This window comes from Herpailurus yagouaroundi, unplaced genomic scaffold (assembly GCF_014898765.1).
Source record: "Herpailurus yagouaroundi ecotype Mexico unplaced genomic scaffold, PumYag 100, whole genome shotgun sequence".
Lineage (NCBI taxonomy): Eukaryota > Metazoa > Chordata > Mammalia > Carnivora > Felidae > Herpailurus > Herpailurus yagouaroundi.
Genome location: NW_024412391.1, coordinates 70,333,816 through 70,358,690, shown reverse-complemented (window position 1 = coordinate 70,358,690; position 24,875 = coordinate 70,333,816). Strand labels below are relative to the sequence as shown.

Sequence of the window (24,875 nt, the reverse complement as noted above, 5' to 3'; positions counted from 1 at the left end):
AAAAAAAAAAAAAAAAATGACTAATCCTTTCCACAGTAACAATATGATTGGCATCCTTTATGGGCAGATAACTCATGTGATGTGAACAGCTTGGATTCCTCAGGCGGTTTCTCAACTATATACCACCTCCAGTTGCAGTTTAAAATACAAACCAATCCGGGATTTTGTACAGCTGACAGTGCAACTTGGTCATTCGGAAGAGCAGGGTCGGTGAGGTCTCTTACCATCACCACGTTCACAACGTGCTTCCTGTACTCACGTGGGTTATGAGGTAGCAGATGGTTCAAAGTGCAGCCCTCAGTGTTTCTCTTCCAGACTTATATATAATCGCTTAATTAAAAGGACGGAGCCAAGCATTCAGGACTGCATGTGTGATAAAACAGCTGAAGTTGTTGGCTTAATCTTAGAAAACAGCCCCAAAGAGATAGATGAACGGCCAAGAGTGCAAGGGCAAACCCACGGTGGCTATTATTGAATCTCCTGATTCCCAGGACAGCCACAAGTTATTTTTCAAATGCATATACTTCAGCTGTATAGACAGTGTTTCTCTCGGAAAGTAAACATTTGATGCCTCTCACCATCTGGAACTTTTGTAGGTCAGTACAGGTCCACACAAAAATGAGTTATCGGTGTTCCCTTTAATGTATTAGCACAGTCTCTGAAGCCAATGACACTGTAAGTTCTGAAAGGCATCCTTGTGAAGGGACAATCTCTTGAGTGGGAAATCTATTTCCACTAGACTCTAAACTTGCACACGCCTTTCTGTCTTCTGTTGAGAAAAATACGTGGCACGGTGCCACCGCAGAAGGCACAAAGCTCATGTTTGAAATGGGTACGTCACAGACATCCTGAACGGGAAGAGGGACCGCAGGATTGATGTGGAGCCTCACAGGTGACAGAAATTTCCAATCCATATTCCCTTTTCACATCAAAGATCAGACTACCTGAGCTCTTTTTCACAGTTCATACTCTTTCGCTCTCATGATGAGGACATCACTGAAATGAAGCATGACACCCAGAGTACTAAAAAGAAGAGTCCCCCTGACTTGCTAAAAAATGTTGAGAGAAATAAAACTTTCAGAAACTTTGGTCTTTAACTCAAAATACTCAACGGCACATAAGGATGGTTTTGATGCCGACAGTAGCATCACTCCACAATCAGCTATTGACTATCGGAAAGGTAAAGTTTTAGACATTCCCAAGAAAGAATAAATGAGCAACTGATGACAGTTCTGAGTGTTTGGCTGCTTAATGTGTCTTGTATATGATGCATTTGTCTCCAGAAAAAAAAACAACTTCTCTTATCAGCAGATCCTAATATCAGTTCATTTGGTGAAGCCGGCCTTAGATATACATTTATATGACCCCTACTTTAGGTATATGTTGTTTGAGAATTGAGGTTTCAGGGCTAAGGCCCTTAGTTTGTTTTTCTCAGAATGAAAGACAGTTTTATACCCTAAAGGGAATTGGTCTGATGACCAGATCCAGTTGATATAATATTGACTTCCTTTTATATATTCCCAGTTGGTGACACAGAAATAATGTGAAGAAATCGGTTTTAATCATACGAAATACTCTGCTTCAGATTCCTAAACGTCTAAGCCAATTCCATGTCTTATGTGTCATCTCATTTTAGTGCAAAATTGAATGTAATTAGTGAAGGATCCATATTGCACAGCAAATTGTTTATCAATAGTGTTTGAGATTATCTTTACACTGCCTGTTGGTGGCCAGTTATTTTCTTCCCACAGAAATCTATCCTTGTAATAGGAAAGATTACATGGGAGAGTAGCAAACTACCAACTCATCCAGCAATTCATTCATTTAACAAACATTATGGAGCATCTCTACACTCTGCAAGGCATTGAGGAAACAGAAATTAACAATACAAAGCCCCTGTCCTTACGAGTTCTCATACCGGTAGAGGAATTAGGGAACAGAAATCACCATATACTTTGATTCGTGCTATGAAGAAAATATGTACAGGAAAAAGAGTCTCAGCTTGACATGAGGTATCAAGAAAGAAGGGACCTTTGAATGGATTAGCTGAGCTGACAAGTGGTGGAGGTTATCTTAAGCAGAAGGAATGCCATGTGCAAAGGCATGTAGATTTGAGAACATCGTATGTAGTGAACGTGAAGCATAGACACAGAACATAATAAATAGGGGGAAACCACACAGAACTGAGCTCATCTGGAGGGGGAAGAATGGCAGAACGATGGCAGATGTTCAACAACAGGTAACACTGGCCTGATGGACAACTATTGCAGATGAAGCCCATGCTAAATAACCCCTTGCAACTACAAAAATGAGGAAAATACAAGAAATCTTAATTTTAGATCATGTCATTTGCTAAATAATAGTAACCTGGCCAAGTCCAGCATCCTAAATGTTTCTCCTCAAGCCAACTGAGTCAATATATTAGTGACTTGCTGGGTTACAATGAAAACACGGCAATAGCTAGTCCTACCTAAATTCAAACCACCCAGAAAACGGACACCCCAAGGTGTCTGACCACCGAACATAAAACTGTAATACATGCTACATGGGAGAAGGGGTTCGATTAAACCTGCATGCAGCCTCTCCAGGCCTAGGAGATAACAGGCTGTGCCATAAGGTCATTGTGTTTCTCGCACAAATCATGAAGTCAAACGTGATCATGATATTTATAGCTTGAAGCTTTCGACCTCACAGTTAAAATTTCCCAGTGGATTCTCAGACAACTGCTGTTATCTCTGAAGATGGCCAGTCAGAAAGCAAATGCTTATGGAACCACTGCAAAATACAGACTGAAAAATGAAAACAAAAAGTAATATATAAATATATATACATATATATATATTATTTGATAACACACTCTGATAACAAGGAATGATGGCTCATGGTCCTCAAATCAAGGAGTTAAGGCCTTCAGAAATTTAAAAGAAGACAAGCATGTTATAACTTGAAATATCCCAGTGCTATCGCATAGTGAGAATAATTGCAGATGACAGAGGTTCAGAGCTGGGGTTGCAGAATGGATTAAGCGTGGGACGTTGAGCACAGGGCCAAAATGCCTGGGATCAAATCCCATCACCTTTGGACTCTATAGCAAGATCCCAAGGCACTCTGTGCCTCAGTTCCTCAGTCTACAAAATAGGATAATGGTAGTATCCATTGCGTAAGATTGTTATGAGGATTAAAGCAGATAATACATCTACAACAGTTAGAACCCTAGCAGGCACGAAACTATTAGCACCATTAAAAATACCAGGGATCTTTAAAAGGTTTCCCCAAAAAGGCAGTCTGCCGACAGTCACTCAGAGAATAGGGACTGTGGGACAGTTCCTCCCTGATGACTTCTGAAGAAGTATGAAATGGAATCTAAAGAGAGTAAACCCCTCAATCATCCACCTTTGATTTTAGCCACCCTTGGATTTCTGGTGCTGAACTGCAGCACTCAGCTTTGCATTTGTAACCTCATTTTCCCCTAGTTTTCTTCTCCTTTATTCACTTTTGTCATTTTAACTTGAATTCAGAAATTTACATCTCTCCTATGTTAATATCACCTTATTGCCAGCAAGGGAGTCTAGTCCTTTGGAAAAATCAAGAGACTGGACTTTAATCTTAGTTTTTCTGTTTATTGGTTGTGTAAATTCTGGAAAGCCACTTCACCCTATGAGCTTCAGTTTCCTCATCTATAAAACAAAAGGCTTAGGGCATCTTCATGGTTCCTTCCAGCTCTAAAATGTGAAGGTCTTGTAGCTTATTTATATTTATCTTCCAAAGTAACTGGTAAAAATTTGACCTTATATACACCTTCTTCCAAACCATTCTCTTTCTCAACCAATTCCTATCGCTGTCGCTTTTCCACAAGAGTGCAAGTAATGTCACTAATGCCTTGTTGAAGTCACGGTCCTCCAGGACTACAATTCTTCCCTAAATAGTTCCACAGAGATGTTCTCTAGTGAAATTCATTCTTAGTGAATGCATGCTATCCCTTTCTAAGTGCCTGCATGCTCTCTAATGAAAAAACTCTAGGGGCACCTGGATGGCTCAGTCAGTTAAGCATCTGACTTCGGCTCAGGTCATGTTCTCACCACTCGTGAGTTTGAGCCCCGCATGGGGGTCTGTGCTGACAGCTCAGAGCCTGGAGTCTGCTTCAGATTCTGCTTCTCCCTCTCTCTCTGTCCCTCCCCCACTTTCACTCTGTCTCACTCTCTCTCTCAAAAATACACGTTAAAAAAAAAAAAAAAAAACTTCAAACACTCTATTCTAGAGAGTTACCAAAACACATCCTGCTTACTGATTTATTTAATTTATATTTCTTGAATTTCCCCTTCCTCCTTCTTTTTCACCCTCTGACAGTCCTCCCCTTATTGAATCCTCAAAGATTATTCATGGGGATCCCACAGATTCATCTGCTGTTTCTCCCAGAATTCAGAGCTGGAAGCAAACTCAAATAATATGGGTTATTATGGGCTTTTGTTTAGTCTACTCTCCCCCAATGATGCAAGATAAGATTTTCATTTAATTGTATTACCATCTCCACGTTGGGAAACATTCTCACTGAATAGAGGGAAAAGGCAAGAGGGATTGGGCAAGGTCTTTTCTTTCACCATCTGGAACCAACTTCCCCAGCCAGTAAGTCTCTCTTTTCACCAAGTCTTCTCCTGAAACATAAACACATAACAGTACCGGCAACAACAAAAATCACTTTGTTCCATTTTCGCATTCTGTGTTTTAGTCTCCCTAATTCTTACGGGTGCATTCCCATCTTTTAGCTGCCCGTGGGGAGGCCCAAGGACCCGACACAGCCCTAGCACCCATCTCTTGTCACTAGCTCTTTTATCACTCAAAGGCCCCCATGGGTTCTTTGGAGACCTTGTCTTTACCGTCTTATCAAAACTGTTCTCTACAGTGGGAGTTATTTTTCAAATCTTTCTCTCTTAGGCTATGTACCTTTTTAGAGTCTCTGTCCATGAGAAGTGTATCTCTACTTTTAAACCACTTTTTTTTTTTTTTTGCTAACGCCTATATAACTCAATCCTCGTTTTCCTCACTCCACTCCTACTAATAATATAATTGGATAGCTTTCTTCCAAAATTTCACATTAGCTCCCCATCCGAAAATTGTTCTTCTTTTACTCTTAAAATGATGTCCAGTGTAGGAGTTCCCCTTATTCCTTCATGCTCTCTCAGAGCAACCATATGGCCAGGAAAGCAAGTTAAGAATGCTGCAGATGCCCAAGTTTTAGACAAATGAGATAGGAAACATCCAGCTGACAACTATCTGGAGGTCCCCCAACTCTGGTTCCAAGTTTTATGTTAGTAAGAAAGCTCCTCCTACCAGCAGCTAGACAATCTGTGGTGTAGGCCACGGCACAGCTCCTATTCCCACCTGGGCGTCTTTCTGTGCTCCACCCTTCAGATGCATAGTCACACACTATGCATAGTTCTAATAATTGCAATAATTGCTCTTTGACTCTAGCCCTCCACCCTCCCCAACGTGCGACGGCTCATCGCGGCCCCTTCCCCGTGCAGGGAAACTTTTCCGTGTTGCCATTATTCTATGCATAATTCATTCTATCGTACAGCCTGCCTTATCTGAAAATTGTTCTCAGACATCCTGGAGAGGCAGACACAAAGCCACAGGATCCTATCGGTCAACAGATAAGAATTCTTTTCCGAAGCAGCTTCTCATTGCTTGTACCCCTCTGGGAGAAGAAAGCTTTGGCAGCTTAGGATCCTTTCACTGTGACTCCTAGCTACCAGAAAATAATATTTCTGGGCATTTTTCAGGTCCTTTCATTCTCTGCCTCCCTGAGGGGGTTAAGGTCTTGACGGATATAACTTGAAGATGAGAAAACTGTAGCATCAAGAAGAGATGGCTTCTCCAGTGCTACCCAAAAACACCATTACCAAGGCAAGCCTGAGCGCAGACAGGGCTCTCTCTTACTGCCAGTCTGCAACCATGGTACATAAATCCGAAGGAAGCCAGGTAATCAGTCTAGAAGTAATGACAGTACTTGCTTATTCCCCCATCAATCAGGCTGAGTAAACAAACAGCACTCCTATGTTCAAATGAATCGGTGTTGGACTCAGGATCTCTGAGTCCTGATAAAAGAAGAAATAAATGGCATACTAGCCTTCATCCACCCAGCCTCCCAGCCACTTACCTCTATTCTCCCAAATCTATCTGTATCCTAAAATTTCTTTTAGCAGGTTTTTACCAACTGCAAGAAAGATTTGGGCCTTAAATTTGCTTTATTTTGCACGGTAAATGCCAGATTTTCTAGCTGTTCTATTTGTAGTTAAGTGAGAGGGACCAGGATTTGAAATGATATAGAAAACATTTTTGATAGCTCTGGGCTATATCAAGTGTTGGTTTTAATAGCAGGCCAGATCTCCAAGAACATGCTGTGTGGCTGTGTATGAACTTGGCTGTTAGTTTCCTTTGCCAGATGAAATGATGATTAATCAGGACTCAGATGTCAGTTGTTTTATGTTACTTGTGCTCTTTGCTAACAGCTGCCTGTTTCAAGCTGTGCTTCCTACATGTCAAATATAAACCTGAAACCACAATTTCCAGAAGGAAAATTTCAAAGTACTCATAGAGTATATCAGAATATTCAGCATTGTTGCTGATTAAAGTACAATTAGTGTGCTACGTAACTTAGCTGAAGTCAGTATGGACACAGGAGGGTTCAGGCTATGTGAAGTATCCGGGAAAAATTAAAATAAACGTATTAGATGTACATATAGTGCGTGCAGAGATTTTAAGATAAATTTTTTTTTTAATTTTTTTTTCAACGTTTATTTATTTTTGGGAAAGAGAGAGACAGAGCATGAACGGGGGAGGGGCAGAGAGAGGGAGACACAGAATCGGAAACAGGCTCCAGGCTCTGAGCCATCAGCCCAGAGCCTGACGCGGGGCTCGAACTCCCGGACCGCGAGATCGTGACCTGGCTGAAGTCGGACGCCCAACCGACAGCGCCACCCAGGCGCCCCTAAGATAAATTTTTATGCAAACATTCAATGCATATAATGCTCCTTGGTAAGCTAGTGTCATTTTCCTGTTTTATTGTGTAAGAAATAAACACAGTGAACTACTCCTGGTAGGTGAATTATGACAAATTTAAATTCTTTATTCAGGCCTTAAAATTTTGAAGGAGACGGTTCTTTCTTGATCAGGTCTTTAATACTTCCTAACTTGCTTTTTAATCAAAAATGCCATTAGAATAGCATCTGTATGCTTTCTTTTCACATAGTCTAAACAGAAACAAAATTTGAAAAGAAAAGGAAAGGAAAGCAAAGAAAATGTCTGTCAAGCTTTTCCGAAGTTTAGAAAAGCATGTGCCAAAATTTGGAGCGGACCAAAAAGAATTGATTTTTTTTTTTTTTCCCTCTTAACCTAGATAATAAATGTCTAATTTGGACTGTCCATGTGGCATCAGGTTCCCAATTTAAACTCTTCCAGAGACTGCCATTTTTAGCAAAAGAGGGGGAAGTGAGAATCAGGCAACACCCAGGCTTTTTCTACACAACCGCAGCCAAGTCGTCTAAAAACCGGTTTGGCCAATTCCCTTGTAAGTTCGCTGTCTGACAGAGCTGTAGCAGGACCCCGGAAACCTGAACCAACCACACTGAAGGCACCTGAACAGGACCGATCTTTGCCCGGGGCCTAGCATAAAGTCTAGGACACAGAGAGCACTGCCCTTTTCATGTCTCTACTCTGCCCTTTCCCAAAGCATAAACATTTCCCCTTGAAACAGCTCCCTAAAAGCCAAAACACAGCGCAGGGAAGCTTCTGGCAACGAGGTACGCAAGACTTTCGCGATCCAGAGGGGAAAAGGGAGCTGGGTAAACAGTCTGGTATTGTTCATTTTTCACGTGCGTTTACCAGAAGGTTTCTAAAACAAGTACTTCTCTTTCTCCTCCTCCGGGGCGCCCCCCCCCCCCGCAGGTGGCAAACCTGCTAAGGCTCTTCCAGATCCCTCAGATAAGCTACGCGTCCACCAGCGCCAAACTCAGCGACAAGTCGCGCTATGATTACTTTGCCAGGACCGTGCCCCCGGACTTCTACCAGGCCAAAGCCATGGCCGAGATCCTGCGTTTCTTCAACTGGACCTACGTGTCCACCGTGGCCTCGGAGGGCGACTACGGGGAGACGGGCATCGAGGCCTTCGAGCAGGAAGCCCGCCAGCGCAACATCTGCATCGCCACGGCGGAGAAGGTGGGTCGCTCCAACATCCGCAAGTCCTACGACAGCGTGATCCGCGAGCTGCTGCAGAAGCCCAACGCGCGCGTCGTGGTCCTCTTCATGCGCAGCGACGACTCGCGCGAGCTCATCGCCGCCGCCAGCCGCGCCAACGCCTCCTTCACCTGGGTGGCCAGCGACGGCTGGGGCGCGCAGGAGAGCATCGTCAAGGGCAGTGAGCACGTGGCCTACGGCGCCATCACGCTGGAGCTCGCCTCGCACCCCGTCCGCCAGTTCGACCGCTACTTCCAGAGCCTCAACCCCTACAACAACCACCGCAACCCCTGGTTCCGGGACTTCTGGGAGCAGAAGTTCCAGTGCAGCCTCCAGAGCAAGCGGAACCACCGGCGCGCGTGCGACAAGCACCTGGCCATCGACAGCAGCAACTACGAGCAAGAGTCCAAGATCATGTTTGTGGTGAACGCGGTGTATGCCATGGCCCACGCCCTGCACAAAATGCAGCGTACCCTGTGTCCCAACACCACCAAGCTGTGCGATGCTATGAAGATCCTGGACGGGAAGAAGTTGTACAAGGACTATTTGCTGAAAATCAACTTCACAGGTAAGCAGGGAGCAAAGCTTTCCTCGTTTTCTGTGGGATAAACAGGTGGAATCAAGCAAGAATCAAACACCTCTGCCCCTGACCCAGAAATCTTCCTTTCGGAGCCACAAAAAAGGGTGCAGCCTGTTACACAAATATTCCAAGATGCAATGTGACGGCTCTGATGTTCTTAACTTATTTTTGAGGGAATATCTTGGCTGATAGACTACCCATAATTGAAAGGCTCCCCAGGCTAGGCTGCCGTGTGGTAACTGCCTACATGCGGGCTATGCCACATTTGCTCTCTTTCTTGTTAGCCGTAGGGTATGACACGTGTGATATGGGCATTTAATCTTCTTTAGCAGAATTGGCAACTCTCTAAGGAACATGAACTTCCAAGCCCTCTTTGTGGGTGATTTGAGCAAAAGAATCTAATAACTTTCACAGTGGGTGAGAGAAAAAAAAGTCGCTGTTTTCCCAGGGCTTAATTAGGGGGGGAAAGGGGAAAACACTCAGACCATGGTGATTTCCAGGCATTTGAGTTTATTTCGTCTGTTATAAAGAAACGTTTCCATGTTGGCATTAAGGGATGCGGATTTTCTCAAATGATGTTATGAAACAAAACTTTTCCTGAGAGCATGAGTGTCAGCTACATTGAAGACTGATGGAAGTCATTTCAATACCGTCAGTAGATAGGCAAAGGTGTATTTCACGTGGCTTTTGTTTCCTCTTCCTTTGATTCTAAATATGGTAAACTGTTTCTAAATATAGCATTGCATTTCAATGCATTACTAACATAAAAAGCACAAAATTTTTAGGTTTGATCTCTTTACTAAGGTGCGTGTGATAGCAGTGCATTAAGGTACTGGTTCTGAGGACTTTAGTTTATCCCAAATCATAAATTGTAATATTATACGGCACAAAAAAATTGATGCCAGAAATAGTACAGCGATAAAATGCTTTCATTTGCCTAAATTGCTAGTAATAAGGGGCGCCTGGGTGGCGCAGTCGGTTGAGCGTCCGACTTCAGCCAGGTCACGATCTCACGGTCCGTGAGTTCGAGCCCCGCGTCGGGCTCTGGGCTGATGGCTCAGAGCCTGGAGCCTGCTTCCGATTCTGTGTCTCCCTCTCTCTCTGCCCCTCCCCCGTTCATGCTCTGTCTCTCTCTGTCCCAAAAATAAATAAACGTTGAAAAAAAAAATTTTTTTTTAAAAAAATAAATTGCTAGTAATAATAATCTCCCCTGCCATTAGGGCATCCTTCTAATCTGCACAGTCTGGTTCAATTGGTTTCTCCCCCAAGACGTGAAACTTTGTATGCTCAAATCATACTGTGCTTGGAATAAGCAGCAGTTCCCATGTCATCTTTATAGATGACCACTCAGAAGTCAAATGACCTGAAAAATCACTGGTAATACTAAGAGAGGACCCCATGATCATTGGTTCCTATTCCAGAATTCTAATTCTTAAACCAGCCTTGAAAATAAGCACAAAATTTACCAGCCTGCATTTTGCACATCTTTTCTTCATTCTACCCAGGGGGAGCCAACGTAGTGGAAATCAGTTACGTCAGTATTTCCTCCTATTCATCTACGAGTTATTTCTTACCATTAGAATGGCTGTAATAGGTGGTAAAGATGAAACTCTTTCTGTGTCCCATACTCCCACAGATGCATTCCATGTAGAAATAATATATATTTACCTCAAAATCCCAGATCAGGTTCCACTGCCATCTCCAGAAAATAAGAAAGGACCATGCGGCCAGGTCCTTTACTCTAAATGTCTTTACTCTAAATATAAATGAATTTCTCAAGTATCTGTAAATAGCATCTACAATGCACTTAATTCTTAAAGATAAATAAGATAAGCATCCTTCCTACCCCACTTCGGACTACCCGTGGGGTAATTATTTATCTTTATTCACCACACGTATTCATTAACCTTATTGTTGTACTTCATTCCTTACTCCTTAGTACGCAAATACACAGATGTATTCACTCAGCAGCAGCTACTATAAAGAGAACTCTTAGATTTCAGTGAGCCCTTGCAAGGTATTTGATGTAACCAAAATATTTTCCTTCATTTCATGGCCTGAGTCCTAAATGGCAAAGAAAAGTGAAGCAATAAGGCCATTATTCAGATAAATGAAACAGAATTATCTTGCTTTTGTCTGTCTTGTTCAATTACTGGCTTTGATTCTACAATTTGGTGCAGCTTTATAAACTTGACCACAAAGTGCTATTTTAGCTTTCTCAATTTGTTCGACATTACCAGTCATTCTCCATCTCTGAAGAGAGGAGAAGGGTGAGACACAGGTTGAAACGACAGAGAAGAGAGGGAACTTATACCAACCACCAGTGCCATCATGCTTCGTAGTGTGAGAATTGGACACGAAAACACCTTACTGGGGGAGGACAATGAAGTGCTAAAGAAGCTAAAAATGCACATTAAAAAAATAAGACTCCCCCAGTTACCTGTTGAAACACAGGTGTTGTTTTACATTTTTTTCTGAAATAGTATCTTTGTTTTTCTAACTTGAATGTTGACACAACGGACTAAGCACAATGGTAAACAGCAAACAATCTTCGCTCAGGTGGGTCGAACGACCGCTCTTCTAGCCATCTGCTTGTACTCGGTGCATTTACTACAAGGTTCTTCTGACAAGGGATAGTTGCAGTCCGTTCCCTAAGGGCTCTAGCCGTTATAGGATGGAACAGCTAAGGCCCCTGAGAATTTTAAAGGCATAAATTAAAATACTCTTTGGTTCCTTGGTATATTCCTGCTGGCTAGTTCCAGCGTTGGCCAACATGCGTATCCTTGACATTCACCTGCTTTCGATATTCCTTTTGCAAAAGAGATTTTGCAGAACGATTCTTTGTTAAAGCTTCTTCAACACAGTGAGCTCTTCTGGCATCGGATCTAACCAGTGTCTACCTCCCTAGACTCATCTTTTGCTTACACCCCACCTTCACCCTTCCTTCCATGAAGACTACTTGCAGTTCTCCGAGTACATCCTGCCTTTGTATCCTCTGTGCCTAAAACATACATGTAATGTACATGTCTATTTCATCCATGTAGAACGCTCTCACCCCATCCCCATCTGCCATATCTAGTACCTTCACTCATTCAATCTCCACTGCTACCACCCTGGTCCAAGCCACCGACATCTCTAGGCTACATTTTACAATAATCTAATCGATTTACTCTTGCCCACCTCCAACCCAGCCTCCACAACCCATTCTCTGCAGGACAGCCAGAGCGCACTTTTAAAACTTAAATCAGGGGCGCCTGGGTGGCTCAGTCAATTGAGCATCCAACTCTTGATCTCAGCTCAGGTCATGATCCCAGGGTCATGGGATTCAGCCCCATGCTGGGATCTCTGTGCTGAACCTGGAGCCTGCTTGGGGATTCTCTCTCTCTGCCTCTCTCTCTCTCTCTCTCTCTCTCTCTCTCTCTCTCTCTTTCAAATAAAAAATTATAAAAAATAAATAAAACTTACAGGAAGTCACCCCTCTGCTCATAACCTCTTAGGGAGTTCCCCCATTTCACTCAACAACAAAAGTCAAATAATCCTTGCAATGCCCTGCAAATGTCCTCCTGGATCCACCCCCTCCCTGTCCCTCTTACTCTCCTGTCACCACCTGTTACTCCCCTCTTTCTTACTTCACTCCAGCCCCCCTGGTTTCCAAACTCGGGGCTTTTTCACTGCCCCTCCTCTCTCTACCTGTAATGCCCCTCCCCCACATATTCGTAAGGCCAGGTGATTCCCTCACTTCCTTCAAACCTTTACTCAAATGTTAGCTTTTCTTTTCTTTTTTTAATGTTTATTTATTTTTGAGACAGAGAGAGACAGAGCATGAATGGGGGAGGGTCAGAGAGAGAGAGGGAGACACAGAATCTGAAACAGGCTCCAGGCTCTGAGCTGTCGGCACAGAGCCCAACGCAGGGCTCGAACTCATGGACCGCGAGATCACGACCTCAGCCGAAGTCGGACGCTTAACCGACTGAGCCACCCCGGCGCCCCAAATGTTAGCTTTTCAAGGAGGCCCACCAGGTAATCCTTCTGAAAATTGCAGTTCGCTTCCCCTGCCCCACCACAGGTCGTCCCTATTTCTTTTTAAGCTGCTCTACTTCTTTTATGCACCATGTTTCTTTTTCCACTTTCTCTCATACCGTATCATTCATTTTCATGTTTATTCTCTAGTGTTTGATCTTCATGTTTGAATATAAACTCCATGAAAACAGAAATCATTATCAATTTTTCACTGATGTAGCTCAAGCATAATAAGCCCTCAGTAAATATTATTGATTACAAATAGCACTTGACACCCAAACTTACATTTCCTTCTCTGTCTCCATTAGTAGATTGTGAGCTTTTTCGAGGCAGAGAAGATATGTTTCATCTCTTATGTGAAATGCCCAAACACAGTTTCTGGTGCAGAGTGGGCATTCCATGAATGTCTACTAAAGGAATGAGGAATGAGAAAAACAATCAGTAGATGTATTCATTCTTTTTAGGAAAACTTCATGTATATATCGCATTCACTAACAAATGAATGTCAACAAAGAAAAGGATGTGACTTCTAGAATGGGCTGCTTTTATCGAAGCACTGTCCTTTAGTTATGTTCTGTGATTGTATTTGAGATAAATTTAAGACCTAACAGCATTAGCTCTGGATCTCTTACCCATCCCTGTTTTATAGATGAAGTCCCCCCAACTCACAGTGATCTGTCCAAGGTCATCATGTGATTAGTGGCAGTAACAAAGACTGAAATCCAGGGCTGAAATCAATGGATCCAGGGCCTCTTTTGTATGGAACCAAGGACCCTAGGAAGCTGAGGACTTTGATCCCAAACATCGAAAATCGTTTCTGACACACGTTAGATATTAATGAAATGTTTGTTGAAGGAATGAAAGACGACCAATAAGTTTGAAATGTGTTTCTTTTTGTGCTACTCTTTATAATTCTTTTAATGATCCTGAGCCACATTACCAATCAGTTGGAGCTGAGATGGTTCATAAGACACCCAAACTTTGGAAGCTGAGCCTTAGAATCTAAACCTTAGGATATTATAAAAAATTTTTCAAAGGTGATTTTTTGTTGTCCGTAAAAATTTTTTTCCATCTAAAGAGTCACGTCGTGGAGAATTCTGAAAGAAATATTTAAGTGCGAATTATGTTTGTTGCCATCTGACTTTTCGAAATTACTTTGAATTCTATGTGCTCATTTATTTCCGTGTGCTCAGCATGCAACAGGGAAGCTTAAACTACCAAGTCAGTTGAAAACAGAGGAAACAGAGAGGACCATTAAACATCCTAAGAAATGCAGTATCGCTGGCATTTTCGTGTGTTCTCAGTAGAGTAAAAGCCCTGTCACTTTTTATCCTGAGACCAATTCCAGAAAGTGGAGGAGAAGAAAATCATAGAGTGACAAAAGGCCTTCCTCAAAGATGAACCTGCCCTACTCCTCACTTGACAGAGGTGGAAATTCAGGATGTCAGCATTATTATCTTCACTTACTGAAGCACATAAGAGTGAACTCGACTGTCAGAGTGATGTGGTAACTAAAGTACACCCCATTCAAAAGAACAAAAGGAACAGCTCCCACTTACTGAACATACTGCCAGACGGGCTCCAAGGCACGACCGCTATCGAGTAGGTGTTCCCTCGGAAATAACACGCAGAACCTTCCTCTGTGGTTTCGCAAGTGTTGGTGGGCTGGAATGTTTGAGAATGGAGAAACTGAGAACTTGACACGATAGGACGTTTATCCAAGACCACTTAACGGAGTAGGTGACCTCAACCTCCTGATTTAGACATTCATCCCACAGATAGGTTTAGACTTCATGCTGGGACCTGGGGACGCAAGAATAAACAGGACAGATGCAGTCCCTGCTTTATGGAGCGACTCAAGTAGAGAAGCAGGATTATTGGGGCCTGCAATGTTGAGGCCTTGGCTTAGGTTTTGTGTTCGTTTGGTTCCAGCTTTTGTTTTGAATTGGAAAACTATTACGTATCTTAGGCCCAGAAGAAATCTCCAACTCACTGAGCAAATATCAGTCCCAGGACTTGACTTACAAGGGAAGAGGACGGCTCCCTATTATTGCTGGATTTGTGGTCATAGTAGGACTGGATAATAGGACACACGGCAATGACAGTTTTTGTTGTTAATGTCGTTGTTGCTCATTTTTGCTTTTTTCTTTTTGGGGAGTGGGGGGATGGAGAGATGAGGCACACTCGCCTCTTGGTTCCAGCAAGGAGACAGGCTGCTGAGATCAGAGACCTGGAGCCTGGTGGGGACGGTGCAGCCTTGTTCTTATGTTTATAATTCTCCACACCTAGAAGAGGAGCAGAGGCAGAAAATGAGTAATCCGGCCTCGCTGTCCCACTCACCTCTGTGTCTGACTCATCCAGTAGGTCCAAGGATCCCTCCTGGTTGGGACTGTAATCACAGAGCACAGGCCAGGAAGGGCAGATTTTCTGGAACACTGCACTCCAAGGAATATGTTTGAGCTGGCCCCAACCCAGCAAGACTCTCCTCTTGACAAGTACAGGGCCATCCAAGGCACAGCGAGGAAGCCAAAATGGTAATGGCCACATCTTTAGATGAATGGGCTTTGAAGTCCCTGAAAGAGCAAACTGCTCTTGATCTTGCTTCCTCCCCTGGAACATTTGTAGTTCCCACAAAAGCACAGAAACTTGTTCCAGCTCTGCTGATCAAAAGCATTTCCAAAATGTAAAGATAAATATCCTGTACTTCTTTCTTCCCTTTTCTCTCTGGTCAGCTTCCTGGGGTCACAAGAATAAGATTTAAGCCCCCAAAGGACACCACTAATGTGTTTACTTATTTGTTTATGCGCCATGCATCTGTGCTTTGGTGTCTTAGAAGCTTGAGAAATGGTTCTCATTTTAAGGTCACGCAGTGGAGAACAGGAGCCTCTAGAAAACCTCATTTTCCACTTTGGCCTGAGCTTTCTGCTGCCGCTGTTTATTATTCTTATCATCTAGCTGGCATTACTATTATTATTATCTCATAATTCTTAACTTACCTTGATTCGTTTGAAGAGCCATCCTGTCTATAAAGCAAAAAAAAATAAAAAATAAAAAAAATAAGTACTAGTCCCCAATGAAGTAGAAAAGAAATGGATTCTCCCACCTTGCTGATCAGAAAAAAGTACAACAAATATACTGTCTCCTACATGTTGCTAGGCTTTGTGGACACCGTGGTGTATTTATAGGAATATCGCTTACAAAGGTGTCTGGAGATTGAGGGAAATATTCTGAGCATTTTCTAACACTATAGCTAACATACAGTTCAAAAATAAGTTTAACCTATGTTCCTGACCTTTGGAACACCTGGTGTTATCCCACAATAACCTGGTCTTTAAAGGTTTCTAATCTCAGTTGAATTGGAAACACCTGTTTTTCTACTGACATATACCTTTGTGCTACTACTCATCTTCAAGAGAACACTGGAAAACCAAAATAGATAAAGGAAGTATTTCTGATGGATTTAGAAAAAAAAAAAATTCTGACCACAATGGCCATCATATACTGAAAAAGAGGACTTCTCTTTGAAGATTTTAAAAGATTAAATTGTCATCTAATGAAGCAGGTGGTTATGGGAGATCCTTCCCAGAATTGGGTTTAGTAAGACCTAACAAAATCGTGAGCAGTGAACACAGCTTCTGAAAATTAAGGATGTGATGTTGCAGCCCGAGGGGTAGGCGCTGAGGATGATGACTAAAGAACTCAATGCCTGGTCATTATCCTCATCTCCCTCTTTCTTTAAACATCTAACTATTCTCCATAGTATCGTTAGTCATTGTATGTGATATCACCAGGATAGATTACATAGTCGTCCTTCACATTCTTTCTCCAAACCCCTAGCATTATACCTGGGGTTCGTATAAACACTCATTTGTATCTAGTTTATTCCAAAACAATGATATTTAAAGGATTCATCCCACTGCCTCAGATGAATTAGAATTTGATAAGGTGGCAGGGTCATTCTAAATGACATTTCAGAATATCTAAAAACTTAATTCTGTAACAAAATTCTAAATAATTTCACTAGCACAGAATTGACCATAAGTTACATTTCCAAAATAATATCTCAAATACAAAATTATGTTCATATACACACTAAGCTGCCAAACCAAGTATGATTAGTGGTTGTATGACTATTAATATTTTTAGATTTTTTAATTAAAAAAAATTTTCTTCCAGTTTTATTGAGACAAAATTGACGTATAACATTTTGTAAATGTAAGGTATACAGTGTGTTGATTTGATATTTATTACAGAGTGATAACCATCATATCATTAGCTAATACCTCCATCCCATCACATAAGTACCATTACTTTTTTGTGGTGAGAACATTTAAGAACTACTCTTTTAGCATAAAATACAATATTCTTAACTATAATGACCATGCTGTACATTAGATCCCCAGAATTTATTCATCTTACAACTGGAAGTGTATACTCTTTGACCAACATCTCCCCAATTCCCCCAATCTCTTAGCACCTGGTAAACATCATTCTAATCTCTGTTCCTATGAGTTCAGCTTTTTTAGATTCCACATATAAATGATATCATACAGTGTTTGTCTTTGTCTGTCTTATTTCATTTAGCATAATGTCCCCCAAGGTCATCCATGTTGTCACAAATGGCAAGATTTCCTTCTTTCACATGGTTGAATAATACTCAGCAGTATATATACCACATCTTATCTATCTCTTCATCTATTGACAATTAGGTTGTTTACGTATCTTGGCTATTGTAAATAATGCTTCAGTGAACTTGGGAGTGTTGATAATCTTCTCAATATCCTGTTTTCATTTCCTTTGGAAACATACTGAGAAGTGGGGTATCTAGATAATATGTTTTTTAGTTTTTGGTTGTTGTTTTTTGGCTTGTTTGTTTTTGAGCAACCTCCATACTGTTTCTCATAGTGGCTATACCAATACACGTTCCTACCAACAGCATACAAGGGTTCCCTTTTCTCCATATCCTTGCCAACACGTGTTACATTTTCTGTGTTTGATGATAGCCATTCTTTTTTTTTTTTTAATTTTTTTTTAATGTTTATTTATTTTTGAGAGAGAGAGAGACAGAGTGTGAGCAGGGGAGGGGCAGAGAGAGAGGGAGACACAGAATCGGAAGCAGGCTCCAGGCTGATGATAGCCATTCTAACAGGTGTATGGTTGTATCTCATTGTGGCTTTGATTTGCATCTCCCTCATGATTAGTGATGATGAGCATCTTTTCATGGACTGGTTGGCTATTTGAAGATGTTCTTTGTAAAAATATCAATTCAGTTACTCTGCCCATTTTTAATTGGATTGGGTTTGTTGCTATTGAGTTGTAGGATTTCTTTATGGATTTTAGGTATTAAGCCTTTATCATATAGTTTGCAAATATTTTATCCTATTCTATAGGCTCCCTTTTAATTTTGCCGATGGTTTTCTTTGCTGTGCAAAAACATTTTCATTTGATATAGTTTCACTTGTTTATATTTGCTTTTGTTGCCTTTGCTTTTGGTGTCAAATCAAAAAAAATCACTGCCAAGACTGAGCTTAAAGAGCTTACTCCCTATGTTTTGTTCTAGGAGTTTTAGGGTACCTGTTCTTATATTCAAGTCTTTAATTTATTTCATTTCTCTTTTATGTACAGTGTAAGATAAGGGTCCAGTTTCATTCTTTTGCATGTGGCTGTCCAGCTTTCCCAACTCCATTTATTAGAGAGATTATCCTTTCCCCATTGTATATTCTTGCCTCCTTTGCCATAAATTAATTAGCCATATATGCATGAGTTTATTTCCGGGCTCACTGTTCTGATCATTGTTCTATGTGTCTGCTTTTATTCCAGTTCCATACTGTTTTATTACTATAGCTTTGTAATATAATTTGATATTAGAATGTGATACCTCCAGCTCTGTTCCTCTTTTTCAACATTGCTTTGGCTATTTGGAGTCTTTTGTGGTTCCATACAAATTTAATTCTTTTTTCTATTTCTGTGAAAAATGCCGTTGGAATCTTAATAGAGATTGCACTGCATCTATAGATCACTTTGGGTAGTATGGACATTTTAACAATATTAATTCTTTTAATCCATAAGCACAGAATAACTTTCTGTTTACTTGTGTCGTCTTAAATTTCTTTCATTCATGTCTTATAGTTTTAGTGCACAGATTCTTTACCTCTTTGTTTCAATTTATTTCTATATATGTCATTCTTTTCGAAACTATTGTAAATGGGACTGATTTTATTAATTTCTTTTTCTAATGTATCTTTCTTAGTGTGTAGAATCACAGCTGATTTTGTAGAGTGATTTTTGTGTCCTGTAACTTTACTGAACTTGTTGATTAGTTTTACCAGGTTTTCTGGTGGAGCTTTTAGAGTTTTCTCTGTATAGTAGCATCATATGTGATCTGCACATCAAGACAGTTTTACTTCTTCCTTTCCAGTTTAAATCCCTTTTATTTTTATTGTTTCCTAATTACTCTGGCTTGGACTTCCAGTACTATGTTGAATGAAAGTAGAAAGATTGACCATCTTTCTCTTGTTCCTGATCTTAGAGGAAACCTTTCAGCTTTTCAGCACTGAATATGATGTTAGCCTTAGACTTGTTATGTATGGCCTTTATTATGTGGAAGCACTTCCCTCTATATCCATTTATTGAGAGTTTTTATTATGAAAAGATGTTGAGTTTTGTCAGATGCTTTTCTTTCTGCATTAAGACGATCATATATGACTTTTATCCTTTATTTTGTTAATGTGGTATGTCACACTGATTGATTTGCAGATGTTGAAGCATCCTTGAGTTCCTGGAATAAATGCCACTTGATTGTGGTATATGATCCTTTTAAAGTACTATTGAGTGTGGTTTGCAAATATCTTGTTGAAATTTTTGCATCTATGTTCATCAGGGATATTGGCCTCAAGTTTTCTTGTGTGTCCTTGTCTGATTTTGGTATCATGGTAATGCTGGCTTCTTAAAATGAGTTTGAACTCATCCTTCGTCTTCTATTTTTTAGAAGAATCTGGGAATAATTGGTATTAACTCTTTTTTCATGTTTGGTAGAATTCACCAGTGAAGCCATCTGGTCATGGATTTTTATTTGTTGGGAGGTTTTTGTTACTGATTCAATCTCCTTACTAGTAATGTGTCTGTTCAGATTTTCTATTTCTTCATGATTCGGTCTTGGTAGGTTGTACGTTTCTAGCAATTTATTTAATTCTTCTAGGTTGTCCAGTTTGTTGGCATGCGATTGTTCATTGTAATCTCTTATGGTCCTTCTTATTTGTGTGGTATCAGTTATAATGTCTCCTATTTCTGATTTCATTAATTTATTGTATGTAGTTAGGCCCCTTCCAGGGAGTAACTGGGTGGGGGATGTTTCCTGTGTGACCCTCTGCACTGAACCCTGGAGTAATAGCGGCAGCAAGTGCTGTCCATTAGTAACTGCTTCTCTGTTTGCTATAGTCTTGTGGATTTTATAGATACAGGCCTATGGGCTTTCAGAGGTAGGTGTTTGGGGGACACTTCCCCCAGGTGGGAGTCTTAAAAGATGAGATGCTAGATGCTGGGTCCAAACCCTTTACTCCTCTGGGAGAAGCTAGGAGTTGGGGGTTCCCTCCTGATTGTATGGTGCTGTGCTTGGGGTGGGGTTTATGGCAAGAGTACGTCTCAGCCTTTCCTATCCATTTCAATGTGGGTTTTTTTGTTCGTTTGTTGGTTTACCCAATTTATAGATGTCTCTTAGCTGGTTTCTGGGTTTCTTTAGAGGGAGTGTTCCATTTATAACTGTAAATTCAGTGTGGCCATGGGAGGAGGGGAGTTCAGGAGCTTCCTGTGTCACTCACTTTCTTTAGACTGCCCTCTGGTTTCATCCTTATAACCAAGAATTCTGATGAGTATAACACGACTCCTCTATGGATGTTTGTCTCCTACTTGCTATTAATATTAACTGACTAGTTATCCATTCATTCATTCCTCATAGCAGATATACAGTGAATTAACAGAAGTTTTTAAAATATAGTAGAAAAATTAAGGCAATTGAATGTAAGACTTTAATTCGTCAACTGATTCAGAAAAGATCAATGTTTTTATTTTAGTTGTAGAATGAGTTTATCATGTATAGAATCCAAGTAAGAATAGTTTGAGAGCCATTAGTCTAGGTTACACAGATTTATTTTTAAGACAAGATTGGACATTCCATCCCTATGGAACTCAGTAGGCTGGTTACAGATCTCATATTTCACCATTGCAAACTTCTTACATAATTTGTTCTTCATGGTAAAGCACAAACAGAACTGGGAATTCCTAGCGCTGCTAGAGAAAAAAAAATTTTTTAATATGGAGGATTTGTGCGCTTGTCAAAGAATCTTTACTGTTCAGTATGAATTAGTGTGAGATACTACAAAGGTTGAAAAAAAATAAGTATATAAGTTCTTTCTGCTCTCAAATAGCTCACAGTTAGTACTATCAGTATGAGAATATAGCTTTTACACTATAGCAGTTCATCTTTGGCATCTCGAAAGGGTCTAGTAGCATAATATGTACATACAGAGGAGGGATCAGCAGTGAGCAGAGAGTCAGGAAAGGTTTCCTAAAGATTGTAACACTGGATGTGACTAAGATTTGTTAAAAAGGAGGGTGGAAGAAAAGGATTTTCCAAGTGAAGAGATCATTACACGGAGACGTGTTCATAAATTGTCAAATGTTTTATTTCTGTTTAACCTATGTTAAAATTCAAAGCTCTTTTGGAAACTAGAATTAAATTGAAATAGTAAAATATTGATCTGATTTTTAGATTAAATCATTTCAAGTTCTCTTGTATAAAAATATAGAGGGGCATCTGGGTTGCTCAGTTGGTTGAGCGTCCAACTCTTGATTTCAGCTTAGGTCATGATGAGCTCTACATCAAGATTCTCTTTCTCTCTCTCTCTCTCTCTCTCTCTCTCTCTCTCTCTCTCTCCCGCCCCCAGCACATACTCACTCAATCTCTCTCTCTCCCTCAAAATAAATCAACAAACCTAAAAAAGGCTTTTCACATTGCTTATGGCCACTAGCTTATCATCTTTACCCTGAACTTCAGCTGAAACCAATGAAGTTCCAACGTGAAGAAGAAAGGGGGTTGGGGGGAAGAAAAAGAAACTAGCATTTACTGACCACTACCTGACTGGCAATAACCATTTTATATATTTCACTCATCAATTCTCATAAAGATCCCATCAGGCAAGTATATCTTTTCCCCTCTGTTTTATATATTTAATTGAGGCTCAAAAGAGTTAAATGACTTTCTCAAGTTTGCAAAGCTAAGTAGCCTACCAAGCCAACCCAAGACTGTTTCCTAATCACACATTATTTTCCAGTATTGTTTCCCAAGGAGAAAAAACAAGTTTGTAGCTAGAACAAGGGCACAGTCCCATCATCATTTGGCTCAGCTTACTATGTGCAGCTGCAGTAATAATAAACAATGGCCCCAAAATGTTCATTATCCAAAAAGGAATTTGTTAACTCTTTCATTAATTGCCATAATGGCATCTTCCATTGAGAATGACTCATGCAAAGACCTCCAGTTATATATCTCACTCCTTCCTCTGAGAGCATCATATTGTAGGAGATCAATATCTGCAGTATCATGCTGTTATTTCCAAGAATCGATAGTAAATTGCAAAAAGAAGACGGAGAAGGAGAAGGAGAGGAGGAAGAGGAATAAGTAGAAGTACTTGCTATAGGTCACTGTGTCTTAAATCTTACAACTACATTTTTCCCCTGTCACCCCATGCTCTCAGTCTAATTACAAAAATATCCATAGTTAATTAAAAGCAAAATAATTTAGAAAAGGGGGAGAAACACCAGGTCTGAAACTCTTCCAGACTTTCCATCCGAGCCTCTACTGGTTTTGTGGGTCTGTTTGGTGTATTGGTAAGCTTTTCTCATTGTGCTCATGTGTGTTTTATAGTACCCGTCACAAATCGAGTTTTCTTTCTAAACATAATTAAAAATACCCTTGGTATTTTCACAAATTAGAACGTCTTAAGAATTTTCTATATACAAAGTTTTGTTTGTAGGCTATCCAGTCACCAATAATCACATGGTAGCCCTGTACCAGCTTCTTGGGGTACTTAAAAATTTTTTCTCTGGGGGCACCTGGGTGGCTTAGTCGGTTGGGCATAGGACTTTGACTCAGGTCATGATCTTGCAGTCCGTGAGTTCGAGCCCCATATTGTGCTGATGTGTCTTTCTATCAGCTCCCGTCCTACTTCGCTTATCTCTCTCTCTCTCACACAAAAATAAATAAACATTAGAAAAATATATATTTTTTAATTTTTCTCTGTCCCTGGGGCACGTGGGTGGCTCAGTCGGTTAGGCATCCAACTTTGGCTCAGGTCATGATCTCACATGTTCATGGGTTCAAGCCCCACGTCGGGCTCTGTGCTGACAGCTCAGAGCCTGGAGCCTACTTTGGCTTCTGTGTGTCCCTCTCTCTCTGCCCCTCTCCCACTCCCACTCTATCTCTCAAAAATAAATAAACATTAAAAAAAAATTCTTTAGACAAAAAAATTTTTTCTCTCTAAAATGCTCCAAGTCTAATAAAATCCTAAACCCTGATTATCTCAATTTTAATAAAAGTAGAAAATGAAGAAAATTTATCATTTCTTAATAATAAAAAGCAAATCTTCGGATAATGCGGTTATTTATATCCTCCTCATTTTTATTCATCAAGAACTCTGTGTCATCTCCAGAAATACTTTGAACAGAAAAAATATAAATGAAATGTTTCTAAGAGGAAAGCAAAAGTGCCAATTTCCAGAGATGGGCTCCTTCACTGCTTTTGGCCACCTACATTCTCCCTACGGATTTATCCTGTAGACAACTCCTCCTCTTCCACTTAATTCCTCCCTTTCCAGTATGGAAATTTGTTATTTTGCTGTCTTTTGCCTGGCAAGGGTCTTTTGCTGCTGAATTAGTACCCTAGCTAAACAGTGCAAAACAGGAAAAGGAAAGTATGCTTTGTTTTCTTTTTCTTCAGAATGTAATATCCTAATTGTATCTAAAATATTGTGGCCATATTTAGGAGTCTGACAGACACCTGTAGAAGCGAAGTTAATTTGACAACGGAAGAACGAAAACAAGAGCATGATAGCACAGCTTTCCACTCCACTTTTCTGCCACAGTTTAAATTTAGTGATCTAAACTGCTAGATGAGGGGTTGAATTGATGAGTACAATTCTTTGAGTGCACGGGCTCATCCTTTTTTAACAGATCTCAAACCACAGTGTGGCAAGGAGTTTATTTTCTTGTCCCCCGGGTTTGATGGGTCGTCGCAAGAGTTCCCACAGTCAAGAAACTGAAATGAAGACACTGCCAAAAGTTGGAATTCTAGACTCTTAATAACAGTTGGGAAGTCAACTAGCACTTTATCATTTTTAAAACACTTTTAGACATACTCATATTAGATCCTTGCCACACCCCTGTGAACTAGACTGAGAAGATGTTATTATTTATTATTTTTATTGATGAGAGAATGGAGGATGGGAGAGGTGACCTTTTGCCCAAAGTCAAAGAAAAAGAACTCCTCCTGAAATACAATTCATGTCCTTTGATTATTATCCAGTGATATGTCCCCTCAGCTTCCAGCTGAGGCAGGTAATAATACCTGTCCAATAAAGCGGAAAAATGTTATTGGAGGCAAAACCAATCTGCTTAGATTTGTTGTAGGAGTACGGAGAGACTACTGATACTAAGCAGAGCAAGAGACGCTGAGTCAGCAAAGTTCATCCTTTGCTAGATTTACCACTGCTTGGCTCTGAGGCTTGGGGCAAACCACATACCATTCCAGGACTCAGCTGTTACCATTCTGAAAACAGGACACATATGTTGCATGCCAAACAGAACTAGCTCATATGGTATTTTTGCCCTTACCTTTCATATGACTAAGGTGTCCTTGATTCTGGGAAGATTAAAATTTCTAGTTATAGTTAAAGAAGATAGTAATCCACCTTCTACTCACACTGGGAAGACTTCCTGGAAAAAAAAAAAAAAAGGATTACAAGTGGACTTTGAAGAAGCAGGTAAATCT

The 24,875-nt window shown here is 40.6% G+C and overlaps 1 protein-coding gene across 3 annotated transcripts in view; it reads left to right on the top strand.

Annotated features, from left to right (window-relative positions):
• Nucleotides 1-24,875, top strand: part of GRM3 (glutamate metabotropic receptor 3) — a 219,476-nt gene that overhangs the window by 133,919 nt on the left and 60,682 nt on the right. For all 3 annotated transcript variants that reach the window (XM_040472785.1, XM_040472787.1, XM_040472786.1), the window contains one exon: nucleotides 7,945-8,800. In XM_040472785.1, the coding sequence (XP_040328719.1) occupies nucleotides 7,945-8,800 (856 nt within the window). The remainder of the gene's footprint in view (nucleotides 1-7,944; nucleotides 8,801-24,875) is intronic.